This window comes from Callionymus lyra, chromosome 9, assembly GCF_982586985.1.
Source record: "Callionymus lyra chromosome 9, fCalLyr1.hap1.1, whole genome shotgun sequence".
NCBI lineage: Eukaryota > Metazoa > Chordata > Actinopteri > Syngnathiformes > Callionymidae > Callionymus > Callionymus lyra.
Window position 1 is genome coordinate 10,989,384 of NC_141826.1, and position 15,568 is coordinate 11,004,951.

Consider the following 15,568-nt stretch of genomic DNA (forward strand, 5'->3'; position numbering starts at 1 on the left):
GCAGACTTTGGTCTGACATTTGCCCTGATAACCGTATCATCTTATTAAAATACTAATATTAGTTCAAGCAGACACTAGATAGATAGGTATGCACTGGACAACTCGCATAACTGGATGTTTTTTTTTTTCTTCTATTTTTTCAAACCCCTCGATGTACTGATCCAGGGTTCGGCCCGTCACAAGAATCGGTTCAATCCGGGCTTAACACCAAGACAGAGTAAAGCTGGCAAAGAAGCAGCTCATTATGGAGCAGGTGCACCCGTCACTCGCAGCTTATTCTCTCAAAGGCATGAACCTTTGATAACCTGGAGGAGATAAAACAACTCTTAAACCAGAATAAACAGGCTTTAAATTGGTACATTATTTATTCTTTATTAATAATACCCCTTTTGAAAGTGAAGTTTAATACAAGGCTTTTTGGCAACTTGAGAAAAAACATTTTAGTGCAAATTCTGTATAGAAAAGGAAAAGCTTTTTTGTTTATTTTATATACACAAAATCAGTTGTTCAGTTCTCTTTCTTTGAAGGCTGCATAGTTTCGACTCAAAAGTGAGTTCAGCTGGTCCACCTGTGTGTGAAAAAAGCAACGGACCATATGCACACATTCTTCCCACCGCAGATTTAAACAGGAGAAATATTTGGCTCAGTTCTAAGCCAAGATTGAACAGAATTCATCAAAATTGATATAGAACAGAGTCAAGTATGAGCATGATGATCTTAACCTGTGAAGTTGCATACAGAAATATGAATCCTCATGCCTGCTAATGCTAACTAGCGCTATTATGCTGTATAAACTATGACTTAAAAGTTTACTTTTGAAGGAACAGAAACGTTATTAGATCATTTTCTCAAATTTAACCATTAAAGCAGCAAATCGGCGCTAGCTAACATCGGCTAATTTACAGACAAAAGAGCACAATGGTGCACTTTCCATACTATGGATAACACTACACCTATCAGGGTTGAAATAATCGTCATCTTTCTCCGCTGGCATATGAATCTAACCTATGACTGGAAGTGAATAGGTTGGTTAATAAGATATAAAGCAAGTACAGTATGTGGTGCATATGGTCTTTTGTCTGCCTCATACCAAAAGGTCTAAAAGTAGACTTTCTGGACCTGGTTCTGTTGATGAAGAAAAGGAAGTTCCAAACCATTTCAAAGAAGCATACTTTTAGTGGTGAGTTAGGTCCGTTATATTTTGCACACAGTAAGAATTTTCGAAGTCGACGGTAAAGAAGTTGGAGCTCACAGGCAAGGAAATACACAGTGAGGCATTATATGAGGGTAAATATCGACAGATAGATCAACATAATGTGTAGGCAAAACACGAATGTAGCAGATTATGTTGTAATTCCCCATTGATTGTCATCAATAGTACATTCATTTAGGCAAATATAGTTAAGGGACGTGATGGATTTGCATAGTGTGACCCATTGATACTGACCAATGACGACAATTATAACATACATGATTAGTTAGTGTCTTCTGAATAAAAACATTTTGCCATTAAATGTAATATCATGAGGAAGCTGGAATCAAAAAACAGCACAGTCAGCATAATATTTACACATGTACCCTTCTTCATCCATGGAATGTTTTGTCAGCAAGCAAGCTATTTTAGTAATGTAAAAACTCGGAATATCTTTGGCTATACTGCATTTTGTTAACGTTGAGCGGACAAGCCACAAAGTCAGTTTTGTGTAGAGCTTGTTCTTGTCACTTCATTATCTAGCAGGTATGCTTCAATTCTTATCAAGTGCTCTTATAGGTCTGTGGAAATGGTGCTTCTCTTCACTCGCAGGCTGCCGCCCCAGCCGCGAGGGCAAGTGTTGTAGGAGTGTAATCCGGGCGAGCGCAGACCCGAGTCCTCAGACTCCACGGAGGCATCGGAGTCAGTGAGCGAACGTGTGTTATAGAGCCTTACAGGAGAGCAAAGCCTTTGGGTAGGTGTCGGCGGGGGACTGGTAAAGGTTGGAGACTGGGCTCCCAACTGACGAACTTGGAAAGGGCTCATTGGTGGCTTTTGGCAATCAAAGCCATGGGGTGAGTTAACGGGTGATATGGGGAGGCTGTGGCCGCTCAACGCACCCGGAGAAGGACTGTTCTTACGCTTGGCTGCATTGATAATGTTCTTTGCCAGGATGCGATGATTTGCCTTCGAGTCTTGATTACCAGCCCCCGGTGACATGCAACGACTGTCTTTGGGGGCAGGAGAAGGGGTGGCTGATGTGTGCAAAGGTTTGGTCGCAGGGAAAGACAGACTTGAATGAAAAAGTGCAGGGGATTGGGAGCGTGAACCCCAAGGTGGGGTGACAGGAGAGATGGCTGTAGGTGTTTGCGAACGCCGGAGGGAGGAATACGAGTTATCTTGGGTTGTATGGTTATTCTGGGTGACCTTTGGTGACTGGCATCTTGACATCCATGGGGGAGACAGAGGGGATGTAGTTGTTGGGGCTGTTTTGGAAGTAGGGATGGATGGGGAAGCTTGTGAATTCAGGCCAAGTGTGGACGGTTTGCATCGAGCTCCCCAAGAAGGAGAGGTCGGGGATGTTGTGGTTGAAGTTTGAGAGAGTCTTGTTGGATGGCCATGCTGGAGCACCACTGGAGATTGGCACCTTGATCCCCACGGGGAAGAAAATGTATTGGTAGAAGATGCAGATGACTGAGGATTAATGGGAGATTGACATCTCGAAACCCAAGGCGGAGAGGTCATTGCAGCCTGGGGTGAACGGCAGGTGGATGCAGGGGACGAAAATTTAACATTCTGACTTCCGACAGGTGACATTGATCTCGGACTCCAGGGAGAGGAAGCAGGTGAAGTGACTGAGCGACCGATGGCGTTGTTTGAAGAGGGGGTCGGTTTCAGGCTGGAAGACCACGTCGATGAGGCCAAGCCAGGGCTGCTAAAACGTCTAATGAGGTTGGGCGTCCTGGCTGGTGTGGCAGTCTCCCTTTGGATTTCGTCTGGCAACGGTTCCTTATGTGCCTGTTGGAAAAGAAAAAACAAGATTATTATAACCCTACAAAATACTTTTCATCGCACCCACGGGACATGTTTCTGCAAAACCTTTATATCATTTTAAGAGATCTTGGATGTTTATGAGGGGAAAAAAAATGGAATTTCCATCTGTTTATTTTACTTCTAACTAACAAGCCACAAGCATACACAAGCCTAGTCGTATGTGTCTCTCTCAAGTTACTGCCATCTGGCTGTCCAAGGTGACTAACCTTTGCAAGGATATAAAGTTACTCTCTTGATGCAGAGGCAGCACTTCAACTTGCATAATCACTGAGTAAGCACAAATATCTCCACATACGGTGCTAAAAGGCAGACTGACACCAATGTTGGAGACTTAAAATTAAAAGCATAATAAAGGAGTCAAATGTCTGAGCTCCTGTAGGGCAACAATATTGAGTGTCCGAGCGTATTAGGACAGGAATACCTGAGGTTGTGATGAACTATGCTCAGTAATCCATACCTGATATAAAGTAACACAAATTGATGAAATTGAAAGAGCCCACTTCATTTTAATTATCAAGCAAATAAGGCGGAAAATTGTGAACCAGCCCAGGGGTAAAGGAAGATTTGGAAACATGGGAGAAGCGAGTGAAAAGAGAAAATAAAAAGGAAATGAGACAAGTGCGTTAGAATAAAGCTTTATTAAGAAAGGGGGAAAATCAGAAGAGGACAGAAAGATGTTGCATTTTCAAATGATGTCTGAAACAAATGTTGAGCTTTTTTCAGTCAAAAACATCTATTAAATTCTATATATATTTAAATTAACGCAATTAAAATTATGGTTATGATTATAACACAAAAAGCATACAACCAAGCATCTATAAATGCCATTGAAAGACCATTTTAAACAATTGCTTTGTATTAATTATTATTTATATATATAAGTCTCTCAGTTTCAAATGCATGTTTATGACAAGATTTCATTTTAATTATTGCTTACATTTATTTAGTTTTGACCTTCAATCTGATTTTTTTTTTTTTTACATTTATTAACGATTATTTTACTTTTCTGTAATCTGTAATGCATTAAAACATCTTCAATGCCAGACATTTATTTATATTCCTAATGTTGATGTTCTTATGATGATTTGAAAATGAAAACAAAGGGAGAGAGCAAGGATGGTTAAAGGTTTTCTAGCATTCATAAGTATTATAGAAAAGTTCCAAAAAATACACAATATCTACCTCATAGCACATATTTGTCAATCCAAGGCTGTATCAAGCCACGTTTTTCTAATAATAAAAGTAAAAGAGAGACCAATAAAACTCCAATTTAATGGTTAAAAATCTATTTTGTTTTGGCCTCTGACTTGGTGTGGTTGAGTTTGACAACTCTTCACAGCATTTATCTAATTAGCCATGTGCTTTAAAATAATCTCAGGCAAAAGAAAAGCAAAGACACACTTTGCAAGAGTGAAGAGTTGCAGATCAGAAGTAATATCGCAATGGTCTCCACACCTGTGCTTCAATTCCTGCTTTTTTGGTGGAGAATGTCGGCCTAGGCACTTGGACCCCTGACCTGGGAGAGCACACACGTTCCGGAGAAAAGGCAGACTTGGCAGATAGGTGTTCGCCGGCTTTGTTTGAGGGGTATGTATCGCTTCTTGTTGGACTTTGTGGTGACATACACTCGGACCTAAAGAGAGGGAGTGTGTTGGCTGGTAAGGATGACTGTCTAGTGAAGGTCTGGGATGCCATCTGGTTCCTGGCTTGTGGGGCTCCTCTGGGTAGGGTACATATGGGATCCTTCACCGGGTTGAGGATGAAGAGAGAAGAATTGAGCTGATATGGCCGGTGTCTGGACAAGTCCATCTCAATCTTGGTGCAACCATTTTCCAAAAGAGGAGGCTCTGGAACAGGTTCCTGGGAAGGTGCCCTTTGCCTCGGTTTTTGCTTGGTCGTTTGCTGTGACTTCAGGTTTTGAGTGAGCTGAGCACTTATCTCAGAGTTTTTCGCAATCGCCTTTACCCGACCAGGCATATTTGATGGGTAAACCCAAGATGGTGGTAAAGACATTGTCGGGGAGGGAGACCTGTTATGGAGACTTGCGTTTGGGTTCTCAACAACATATCGCTCCATTCTGGACTGACGTTTGGCAAACAGTTCCGCCCCCTTCCCTGATACGTTACTCAGATTCTGTTCCGGTTTATGTTCAGCCCTTGGACGGGTCCTGGAGCTCCTGAGACAGGAGGTCCACTCTGGGGCTTTTGCCTCCTCTACTTTCCCTTGTTCCTTATTGAGAAAGTTTGAAGCCTCAGCACCCAAAGCAAGCAGCTCCTCTTCATGGGAGGGTTCTTGCACCGGGCGATGTCCCTGCTTCTTTCTTTCATCCGCCCCTTGAACCAAAGACAGCAACTCAGGGTTAGGCGCTACTACTGGCTTCTCCTTGAACGTAAACATTGACTTCTTATTGGATCTTTTGGCAGCAGTTTCCTCAAGGATTCCTGTTTTAATCGGTGCCATTGGCCTTTCCCCAAACGATTGAGGAACAAAAGTGGAAGGCTTTGGCACTGTAGGTGGGCCGTAATGAGGCATGGGAGGCAAAGATGACAAAGTAATCTCTAACTGGCTTGCTATAGGAGATTGAGTAACGTTTTGTGTCGGAGGAGGGCTTGTGTAGTATTCTCGAGGTGGTTGGCTGGTAAAGACTGGTAAAGTAGGTGTAGGGTAAGTAGGAGGTGGTGGTGGGGTTGAGTAAGTAGGTGGAGAAGCAGTGAACGCAGGAAGAGGAGGAGTCGAATAAGAAGGAGGTGGAGGGATATCCATCTTCAGGTTGACTGTCTCTTGAGATTGGACTGTTGGTGGGGAGAAAAATGGCCTCGCGGTTCGATTGACGATACCGACGGACTGCTTGGGCGTTGTGACAGAAACAGCATCAGGTCCGATGTTGCCATAGCAACCATTGGAAAGTTTCTCCGGTTCAATACAGCCTTTGCTCATCTCATCCCTTGTGTAAAGCCTTGCCTCATCTGGTTCAATATCATGTGTTTCAGAAGTAAACTTTTCATCAGTCATTATGTCTCTCGTCTCCTCGTCCTCTCCTCCAACCTCAGGAAGAATTTCTTTCTCCTCTGTATTGCTTTCCACGATATAATCTTCCTTTTTAAGCTGACTGGGTTCCTCCATTATATCACCTATTTGATTTTGTTGTTTCCTTCCAGGCGTCTTGACGGGGCTGTTTTTATAGTTCTGGTCTCTGTCTCTTTCTTCACTGCTCCTCTCGGCCCATGTCGGCTTGTTGGAGGTCCGGTTTACATTCTCCAGTCTGTCTCTCTCGGAACTCTCGCCACGGCTTTCGAGAGTGAAGGCGTTGACTCGCTGCCTGCGTCGGTTGAAGAGCTGCACGCCTCTCGATCTGGCGTCTGACGGAATGGTGAGCTGAGCGGCGATGATCTGACTTCTTTCCCGAGCCTCCGTCAACTCTTTTTCTGATAAACTGGCACTTCTTGACAGACCTGGATGGGAAGAAAAAAAAGATAATTGTCAAAAGATTCCTTTGTAAACATCTCCGACATTCCTTGGATGAATTAAGTTATACAGGAAAATCTTTTCTTTTTTTTTCCGTGTTAACAACCCTAGAAAAACTGTATAAAGTTAGTCTCTGAGCAGCACAGAGACTTACCAGAGGAATGATGGAGAAACCTTTGAATAACAAACAAAGAGTAATGAAAATCTAGGTCAGAAAAGGAACCAAAAGAAACACAACCCTTCGTGAAAAACACCGATATTACAATCCTGCTGATCACTTGTGAATTATGTGATTAAATATGTCTACAGTGAAGTTTGTGGTTTGTTTTTCGAGCTTAGTAGCGCCATTCCAGGCAGCCCAGCTATTTCCTCTGCCATCTGCAACTTAGTCCCTCCCTGAGCATTCCTTCAGCGCCAAGAGGACTCATCGCTTCACTTACAGAAAAATCTTAGTCGTCTCTCTTCTTGGTGCGAAAAAAAAAAAAGAAAGAGTCTTTCTGCCCGAAAGAATACGTGAGCCGCTGTCACAAACCCTTGAAATTAAACGGTGCGACAACTTGTACGATTTTTTAACAGAACCTGAACACATTAAAAGTCACTTTCCCTGAAACGCAGCGAGGTGTAAAACGATGTGTCCTCAGTTTTTTTGGGAGTCAGAGTCAGGTAACATACAGGTGCAGATCACAGCAGATAACTGGACTAAAATAGTCAAAGCACATAATCCCAAAATCTAATCTGACTTTTTTTTCAGTTTATGAAAATGTAAAAAAAACTTACTAAAGTTATCCATATATTTTCCCATTAATCCAAACGTTTGTAAAATAGGACAACAGATGTTAAGCAGCTTAAACAACCCGATCTTTGCAATTAAATACTTAACTCCGGACTAGTTTCCTACCTTTCCCCGAGTCAATACGAAGAGAGCTCCTCTGTTTTGTTGTGCCTCCACAAGAGTTTTCAATTTAACTGCTTCTGATGGCTTCACACACACCCTTTCTCCGCAGCCGGGCTCGGGATCCGATTTCTTTTTCTCAGGCCAGTCCACTGAGAGGGAGGGAGTTACCAGCTCTATTACGCTTTTCCAATATGCACTTCTCTTTCCACCATTTATTAAAGTCAGACCAGCCTCTGAGACAAGAGCAACTATTGATGTGTCCGCGGCGCAGTCTGCTCGACACTTGGTTTCGACACTCGGCGAGCAGCATCCAATCAATGGCAGATATTGAGCGGCTTATCTCCGTCTAATGTCCTTTGATGGAAGGGAAGTGTCTGACCTAGAGATACTCCCTCTTTATGAGTATGGATTAGGTCACTGAGCTCCAAACTCCCCGGCCCTCTGCTGCCCCTCTCCGCCGGTCTGGATATCACCAAAAGTCGAGAGCCGTCCCCAGAGCGTCTGCCCTCTTTGAACTCTCTGGGCTCCGAGCGCAGACCAGCGAGGGCGAGATAGGAATTTCCTCTCCCGCAGCTGAGACAAAAACTCTTGAGTAATGATGCACGAGCTTGTGCATCACACTGTCAACACCGCCTGTCCCTTGCGGTGATTAACTTCCCTGCCCCTCTCATCCTTGCGGGGATAAGACCAGACATAAAAACTCCCCCCGCCCCTCGGCAAGAGGATTTAAATCAGTGGGTCAGCCCTGCGTTTGTGTACCAAAGGTCAGATTACCCAGTCGGATGTTATCTTTCTCCCGATGATGGTTGCGGGGTGAGCGACGTGACAGCGCCGGGGCCCCGTGGGTGATGTGTGAACCAGCATGGAAAGACAAGGATTAACCGAGTTCCTGGGATCTGAATGTGACCTAAACCCTCGGTGAATCCCATGGGGTATTTAGGAGACCAGACCAGAGGTGGATACTAATCCGATATTGTTACGCTTGACGCTACAGAGAAGGTAGATACTTGAGCACAGACTAAGAAGTGCTTCTCCCCCCCATAACATAAGGCTCTTAACATATATCACTTGAAATGAAGTAGACACGAAAATTCTCCACATGGTTTAACGTTCATAAATGTCTGAGTACGTTCCAATTTTAGCACAAAAACATATGTTTCATAGTTTTTTTTTTATAGTGTTTCAAGTTGCACTGACATCACAGTTGCCTTCAAGGCTTTCTGCTCCACTGAGTAAAACAAATAAAATATAATGAACCAAATTACATGCACGTCTGTAAGATTTACACGCTTAAATTGTGAATTTATTGGAACTAATATTAAAAATCTCTGAAAGGCTGTGTTTCAAACTCATGGCCCAGGGTCCAAATCCAGCCTGCCTAATCATTTTTCATGGTACGAAGAAGCTTGAAAATAATTTAATATTAGATTAAATTGCACCACAAACTTAATCCAGTGCATGTTGACATCTTGTGACACAACTTTTGGCTAGCAGAGATTAGTCCTTAGTGCATGGAAGGACTAAAACATTAAGCTCAAATTTTATTTATATACTTTACCTGTCACCGCAAAATACTATTAGAATATTTGAATCCAAGTTTAAATATGATAGTAAAACTGTCTTTTTTATTCTTTAAATTGGGGAATAGACAATATGACTTCTTAAAGATATAGATAAGAGAAGCTTCAAGAGTCCCCCTCCCCCTATGATAAAACATGTCATATTAGAAGTAAAAAAAAACAAAAGCATGGACAAATTGTACACATTTTCTACCGCCAACAAAACTTCTAAATGATATCTATTTTTGTTTTGTTTTTGTCTAAATTTCCTAAAGATTTTTATTTTTTTTAATTTATTTGTTTCAATCGTATCTGTCCTTACATCAGTTTCAGTGAATAAATACAATTTAAAAAACTATTTTTTAAGAAAATACTTATATAAACAGATTATTTGCTTGTTTGTTTTTTTTAATCTTCAACTTTGTAAAATGTTTTCCAAGTCTTAACATTGTTTACATGCACAGTAGCCATTTTATTTTAATATTTCCAGTCTTCAAAGTATGAAATGTTGTTTGTGTATTTATTCTACAACCACATTTATCTGTTTTCCACTCAAAAAAACAACAAACTCTCCACCCAACGGTTGTGTCTCCCAAAAGAGGGCTATAAAAAATGCCGGATAAACAAACACTCACTTGTTTTCCGGCTCATCTGCTCCTTGTTGATGTCTGTCTTTTCCCATGATGCACTGGACTGTGTTCCAGGGGTGTGTGAGTCTCCTGCTCCCTGCAGAGGTTTTCTCTGTCCTCCTGGACTCCAGCTCACCTCTCGCTCCATCGACACACGAGACTTTTCCATCTCCCACCGTCGCTCTGGGTGACACTAACCGCCGAAAATGCTCTCTGGAGGGCGAACTCTGATCGTTTCCTTCCAACGTTCCAGGTCCTCACCAGCAGAGAAAGCAAAAGAAGTCTTCCCAAAGTACAGTCATTGTGTCCTCCGTGGAAGATTCAAAAAAGTGTGTTTCACTTTGCTCTTGTAATTACTCTCGGAGGACCTCCCAGAAGGGCTGTCTTCTTCTCTGGATGAGCTCCCTTGGACCACAGCCACGAAAAAACTGAACAATTCAGCTCGAAAAAAAAAAAAAAAAAGCGTCTCTTCTTTTCCCTTTTTCTCTACTTTTTCAGACGTCGCACTTCCCTTCTTCTATTTCGGTCACCACAACAGCGCTGCTCTAAGACGTCCCAGTCTCCCGCAGATGGTTTTTCCTTCCAGACAAAAAAAAAAGATCTGCCCCTTATCTGAATCTCATAACTCCTCGGTGACGTTGAAGTGGAACCATTTATTTGCTGGTTTCCTGTGGTGTGAGCTTGATTGAATGACTCATCACAAAGATCCTGTTCGTTTTACATCGAAGCCAAACAAGAGAAAAGTCATTGTTTTGAGGAGCTTGACTGCTTTTTGGATATTTGCTGAGTGTGAATCACAAATGTTTTAGTTTGGTGGAGTCAGTCTCCACTGCAGGGGGAAGTGTTGCTCGACCTTATCTGATCCTCAGAAGCCCCATATCCTGTCGAGAACCACCTGCAATAAAAGAGAACGAAGGTATTGAACAAACAGTGGTTTAAAAACAGCGATCTTCAAAGCGACATCGCTTAATAACCCCTTTTTCTCTGACGTGTCTGAGACTTTAATTAACCCGAGTCGAGACGTAGAAGTGAATTTATGTGCAGCGTCGCCTCCTCTCATCGCAGATCGGGATCAGACGTCTCTCGCTTTGAAGTGCCAGATTAAAAGGAAGGGGGAGAGCCAGAAGACATCTTCATGAAAGTCTGCACATCAAAAAAAAAGTTTCCGCAGAAACAAGGGAGGACGCGTCATTACGGCTCCGCTCTCACATATCTGCTCCGATAGTCACCGAAGCGTGAACCGTCCCACATCCTTGTTAGCGGTATCAACATTTCAGCGTCTCACTTCACTGCCATTATGACTGTGTGAGATTCTAGTGTGACGCATCTTTCACTTCGTGGCAACAATCCTTGCCATAGAGATGAATCTATACTTATCTCCACTACAGTGTTGATGCATCTGTGGCTTTGAAAATACACTTTGGTTTTATTATCTAATCAGAATTGATTTAAACTGCTGCAATGCATTATGGGACTTGTAGTGTCATTGGTGATACCCATATTTTACAAGTGAATAACCAAATGATGTCACAGATTTAGACAAATAATAAGTTTGAATTTAATTTAGTTAAATGTAATATGCAGAGAAGGTTGGCCCTAAAGCCTGCGTTTGACATGTGTTTAAACCAAACATTCAGTCTTGCTAGTTAACATGTCACTATTTACCAAAATAAAAGTAACAAGGAGAGGTGAAAGAAGCAGTATATCCTCTTCATTTTCTTAATAAATTTCACAAGACCTCACTCTCTTTTTACCTATAAGGCGGACAATTAAATCCCATAAGACCATAAGACACCTTTTAAAAAAGGAAGGTAAAAAATACTTCCATGGTAATGTCAATGTTATTTGTGATAATACAGTCTACTAAGACGGGACACAATTCTCCTTTTATATTAAGAAATAAACGTGCCTTAGATTAAAAAAATACAAAGACGTCCTTTTATCTACGGCTTAAAAGAAGATTTCTTGAAAGAATATATTGATAAAGTTAAATATATACTTTTAAATCATTTTCAATAGCAGTGAGGATGAGCATATATCCAGTTTCACAAAAGAACGAAACAATTGTTGTGTAATTTTCACATTAATCATTTTGGTTATTATTATAATAGAACCAAAGAAAACAGGATGCTTTTGTCCCTTCTTGAAAAATTATAACTTATTTAGTTAAAAAAGGTATTTCACATGTTTGTTTGTTTTTTAAATGTAGTGACAAGTTTTTTAAGTAAGTGACTTAATAAAGACTTTAAAAGCAGCAGGTCTTTATTGCAACAAAAACATTTCATCATGATCAGTCCGGGCCCAAAATTTGCATTCAAAGGGCCGCATGTGGCCCCCGGGCCTCCCTAACTCTGTCTGTATCAACTATTCTTTTTTTTTGCCTTGTCAACCTCAGAAACTAAACCCTCAACTATGTAACAGAGACACACAGACCGTCTTTTTTTCCCCCCTCATTCCTGAGAGTCAAGGCGTCCCTGGATTCGCCAAAACACATGTCAAAAACTACAATCAAGCCAGTCAAATAAAACGCCGCATCAGCATCTTTCACAACAGGATTCCATGAATGCAAGTATTGTGGAGACAAAAAAGCTCTTTGACTCCAGCAGAGTCGGTGCCATACGTCGACTGGCACCGTCGGAGCCTCTTCAATCGTGGGGCGAACGAATCCTAATGTGATGTTTTTTTTAATTTAGAGTTACTTTCATCAACATGATTCATTGAAGCTCTGGTCGAGGGAGGTTTTTTTTTTTTACCATTTCAGGATCACTCCTACTCGCCATAGCTGAGCTCTGAGGTCATTCCCCCGGTTCCCTTCATCAAACCTCCAATTACCTACCGAAAGGAATTTTCTACCGTGCCCACCTGTCCCCACCCACGCGCCGCTTCCCAGTGCCACCCATTGACCTTACGGCGCTCGCTCGTCAAGGATATCGTTTTACGAACTCGCCTGCAGGAAACTTGGGCGCGTAATCACAGAGTTCCTGTACATTGTCAGGATATGATGGATTCATCCGAAGCGCGGTTCTTTACAGCGTGTCTCACAAGTGTTGACACACAAAAGAAAATGTATTTGGCAGCCAAAGACTCAGTCACTCATCCTGTCTGGCTCTTGAAAACTATGTAAGCAATGTCATAATTTATAGGCAGAGAGAATGTTCGAAACATCAGGTATGGCACTTGTACATCGCCAGATCCTCCAGCTGCACATGTGAAGCATAGTGTTACATATTTACTTAGCAAAAGTGCATTCCATAATATTATCTTCAAGGCGGAAATTGATGATTCAACGATTCAACATTTCTCAGCTATTGAACATTTATGTTCATTAACTTTCTTGTGCTTCCTTTTTTGACTTAATCTGTGACAAAATGTTTAAAGGTAAAAGCTGTTTAGAATAAAAAAAAAGAGTTGTTTTTTTAAATATATGAAAACAAAAGATGCTAAAACATTTTAATTTGTGATTTTCCTTTTTTTGCTGCACTTGTATTAAAAGAAAGTCAGTAATAAATTACTTTTTTTCGTCAGTTTTTATAAAATATTTTATTTTTAATTATTATTATCATTATTATTGTTATTATTAATAAAAAAAAATGTAACCCCCCAATGATGGGACAACTCTGGCACACTGCACCAAGGTAAATACGAACTGAAACGTTGGATTAAAAGGTGAAAGCAGCATAAATCATTAACAAAAGTTATTTTAACAGTTTACAGTTCAACAGTTCAGGTGTGGCAGGTTGAAACAAGTGTTTGCTTGTTACAATGTTACTCAATGTGTATTTTAGTTTCTTCACCTTTTTTATTTTAAAATAAATATTTGTATTTATATTTAAATAAAGAGATCTTGAAGACATTTATAGTGGACACACTGGTGCGTTGTAGCGAAAAGATGAACTAGAAGGTTTTGTTTGTTAGAAAAATAATGAATAAGAAAACAAGACATGACCCCTCGTGGTATGTCAGGGTCAAAGTGACCCGGTGAACGACCTCCGTGACTTCCATAAATACATATACAGTGGTGGAGGTCATTCATCTTGACCAAGAGGCAACACAAGGGATACCACAAATATTTGTTTTCAAGCTTTCGGGTCACTTTGACCCTGAGATAGCACAAGATTTAAAGAAATCATAGATCAGGTGATTACAGTTGGGTGGCATTAATGGATCTAATGTCCCATAAAGCTCATTGGAATTTAGATCATGAACACTATTTCAAATGATAAAAAAGTATGAAATGACGTAGATAAAGTAAACTTAGTGTAATATAGTATAGAGAAAATAAAATATATGCTGCTTTTTGGAGCTATGCACTCTCTGAGTGCTTTTTTACCGAAATATATTGTTTTTTTATTTTATAGTCTGGCTTAAAGTTGTCAATTTTAACTAAATAAATGAAAAAACTTTTTGTTAACACAGATTATCATAAACCAAGGGGAAATGCTTTTTAAGTTTGAAGTTCTGACTGCTTGTTGAAACTATAATAAAATGAGTCGAGCATTACTAAAAAAAATAAAAGTATAAAAAACATTTTACAGTGTAACCATGAAGCCAACTCAAGCAAACAGTGCACATGCACCAAACCCACGAGTAAAGACGTTAGAAATCCATGTATCTCTCCTTGGAGGCCTCCAAGACTTAATGGAACATGGCAGTTTAATTTAAGGTAGTGCTCTTAAATTGTCATAATTCCACTCCGGTCTGTGACATTAAACGTGTCCGAGCTTGTCTTGGCTGCAGACTGACACCTGAACATTCTAACAGCTCCAGACAGTCCCTTTACTGTTCCTCTGCTCCTAACAGTTTCTCAAGTCAATCATAAAAGGCTGCAGATAAATACCAACATGAGGATTTTCTTTTTCCTAGCTACTGTGTCAGCGGTGGAGAGGTCACAGGAGATAAGTACTGGCAGTAGGCGTTAATGATCCGGAGGAGGCGGGTTCCAGTAAAAAAAAAACTAAAAACGATTACAGCCATGATCTGGAATGCATCCCAGGAATTAATGCCTTTTTTTTTCTCTCCAGAAAGGATTTGTGTCGGCAAGATGAAAACTTTATCTAACTCTTAAACCCAACGGCTAATGGATTTCACCTGTTCGCGGGAAGCGCTCGCACATGCGTGTAAGTCAACACGGCCTCCAGCCGAGCGCCGGGATGAACTGCCCCGTCTAAAGTTGCCCCCCGTGCATCACCAGAACAAAAGGTATCAGTGACCACCGGGGGTTAAAGCGGCGAGCCAAAGCCCCTCTGCAGCCTCCAGGAAAAGAAGAAAAAAACCAGAGCCAGATGTTCATCATTCCAACAATGAAGTTCCCCCTCAAATGCATCCACATCTCCTGACAAAAGACAAAACTCACCCTCAGAAACGCCGAGATCTCGGGGATTATTCCTCTCTGTGCTGCCGTCACCTCACCTGTACTTTAGTGGGTATGTCTGTATGAGGCAGCGAGAGTGTGTTCTGCCCCTTTTTAGTTCCTGCAACACACACACCTCCCACTGACCCCCCTCCCGCCCTCATCCTCCGTCTGAGCGCGAGAGAGAAGGGGGGTCAGTTGGAACACAGAAGGCTCTTTGTCTGGGATCTTTCATATGGTTTCCTTCAAGCTTGCATACTGAACACATTATACTATAATATATTTTCATATTCAACACAAGGATGTTGAGTGGGGGCCCCTCCAGTTGGTCCTCCTCCCCGGCGCAGGGCCGTCCAGACAAAGCAAAACAACTGCCGAACACTTGAAACCCCCCCAGATGACATTCATAAGCTTCTCTGGCTGCGCATGGTGGAAGTTATACAAGGATTTCAACAAAAAGTTCGGAGATATTGATGCCTCTTGAACAAGGGCGCCAAAGCTACTCACACGAGGGGGCCAAAAAATACAGAGGTCGTGGGCCAAACGATATGTGTATTTACTAAACAGTTTGCATGACTTTGGTATTGTGTTACTATTTTGGAATATTTGGGATGTTTTTTAATGATCTGTGTTTCTTAACCCAAA

General features: G+C 41.4%; 1 protein-coding gene across 2 annotated transcripts; it reads right to left on the minus strand.

The window, feature by feature from the left end:
* Window positions 1–358: 358 nt before the first annotated feature.
* On the minus strand, window positions 359–15,026 carry synpo (synaptopodin). 2 transcript variants are annotated; one of them, XM_087798851.1, is made up of 4 exons: window positions 14,927–15,026; window positions 9,580–10,468; window positions 4,481–6,477; window positions 359–2,989 (listed from the first exon to the last, which is right to left on the minus strand). In XM_087798851.1, the coding sequence occupies exons 2-4, from the start codon at window positions 9,740–9,742 to the stop codon at window positions 1,766–1,768; spliced, it is 3,384 nt and encodes a 1,127-aa protein (XP_087654977.1). In that variant the 5' UTR covers window positions 9,743–10,468; window positions 14,927–15,026; the 3' UTR covers window positions 359–1,765. The 2 variants fall into 2 exon arrangements, with proteins under 2 accessions (XP_087654977.1, XP_087654978.1); XM_087798852.1 differs by lacking the exon at window positions 14,927–15,026 and adding an exon at window positions 11,239–11,253.
* Window positions 15,027–15,568: the final 542 nt, after the last annotated feature.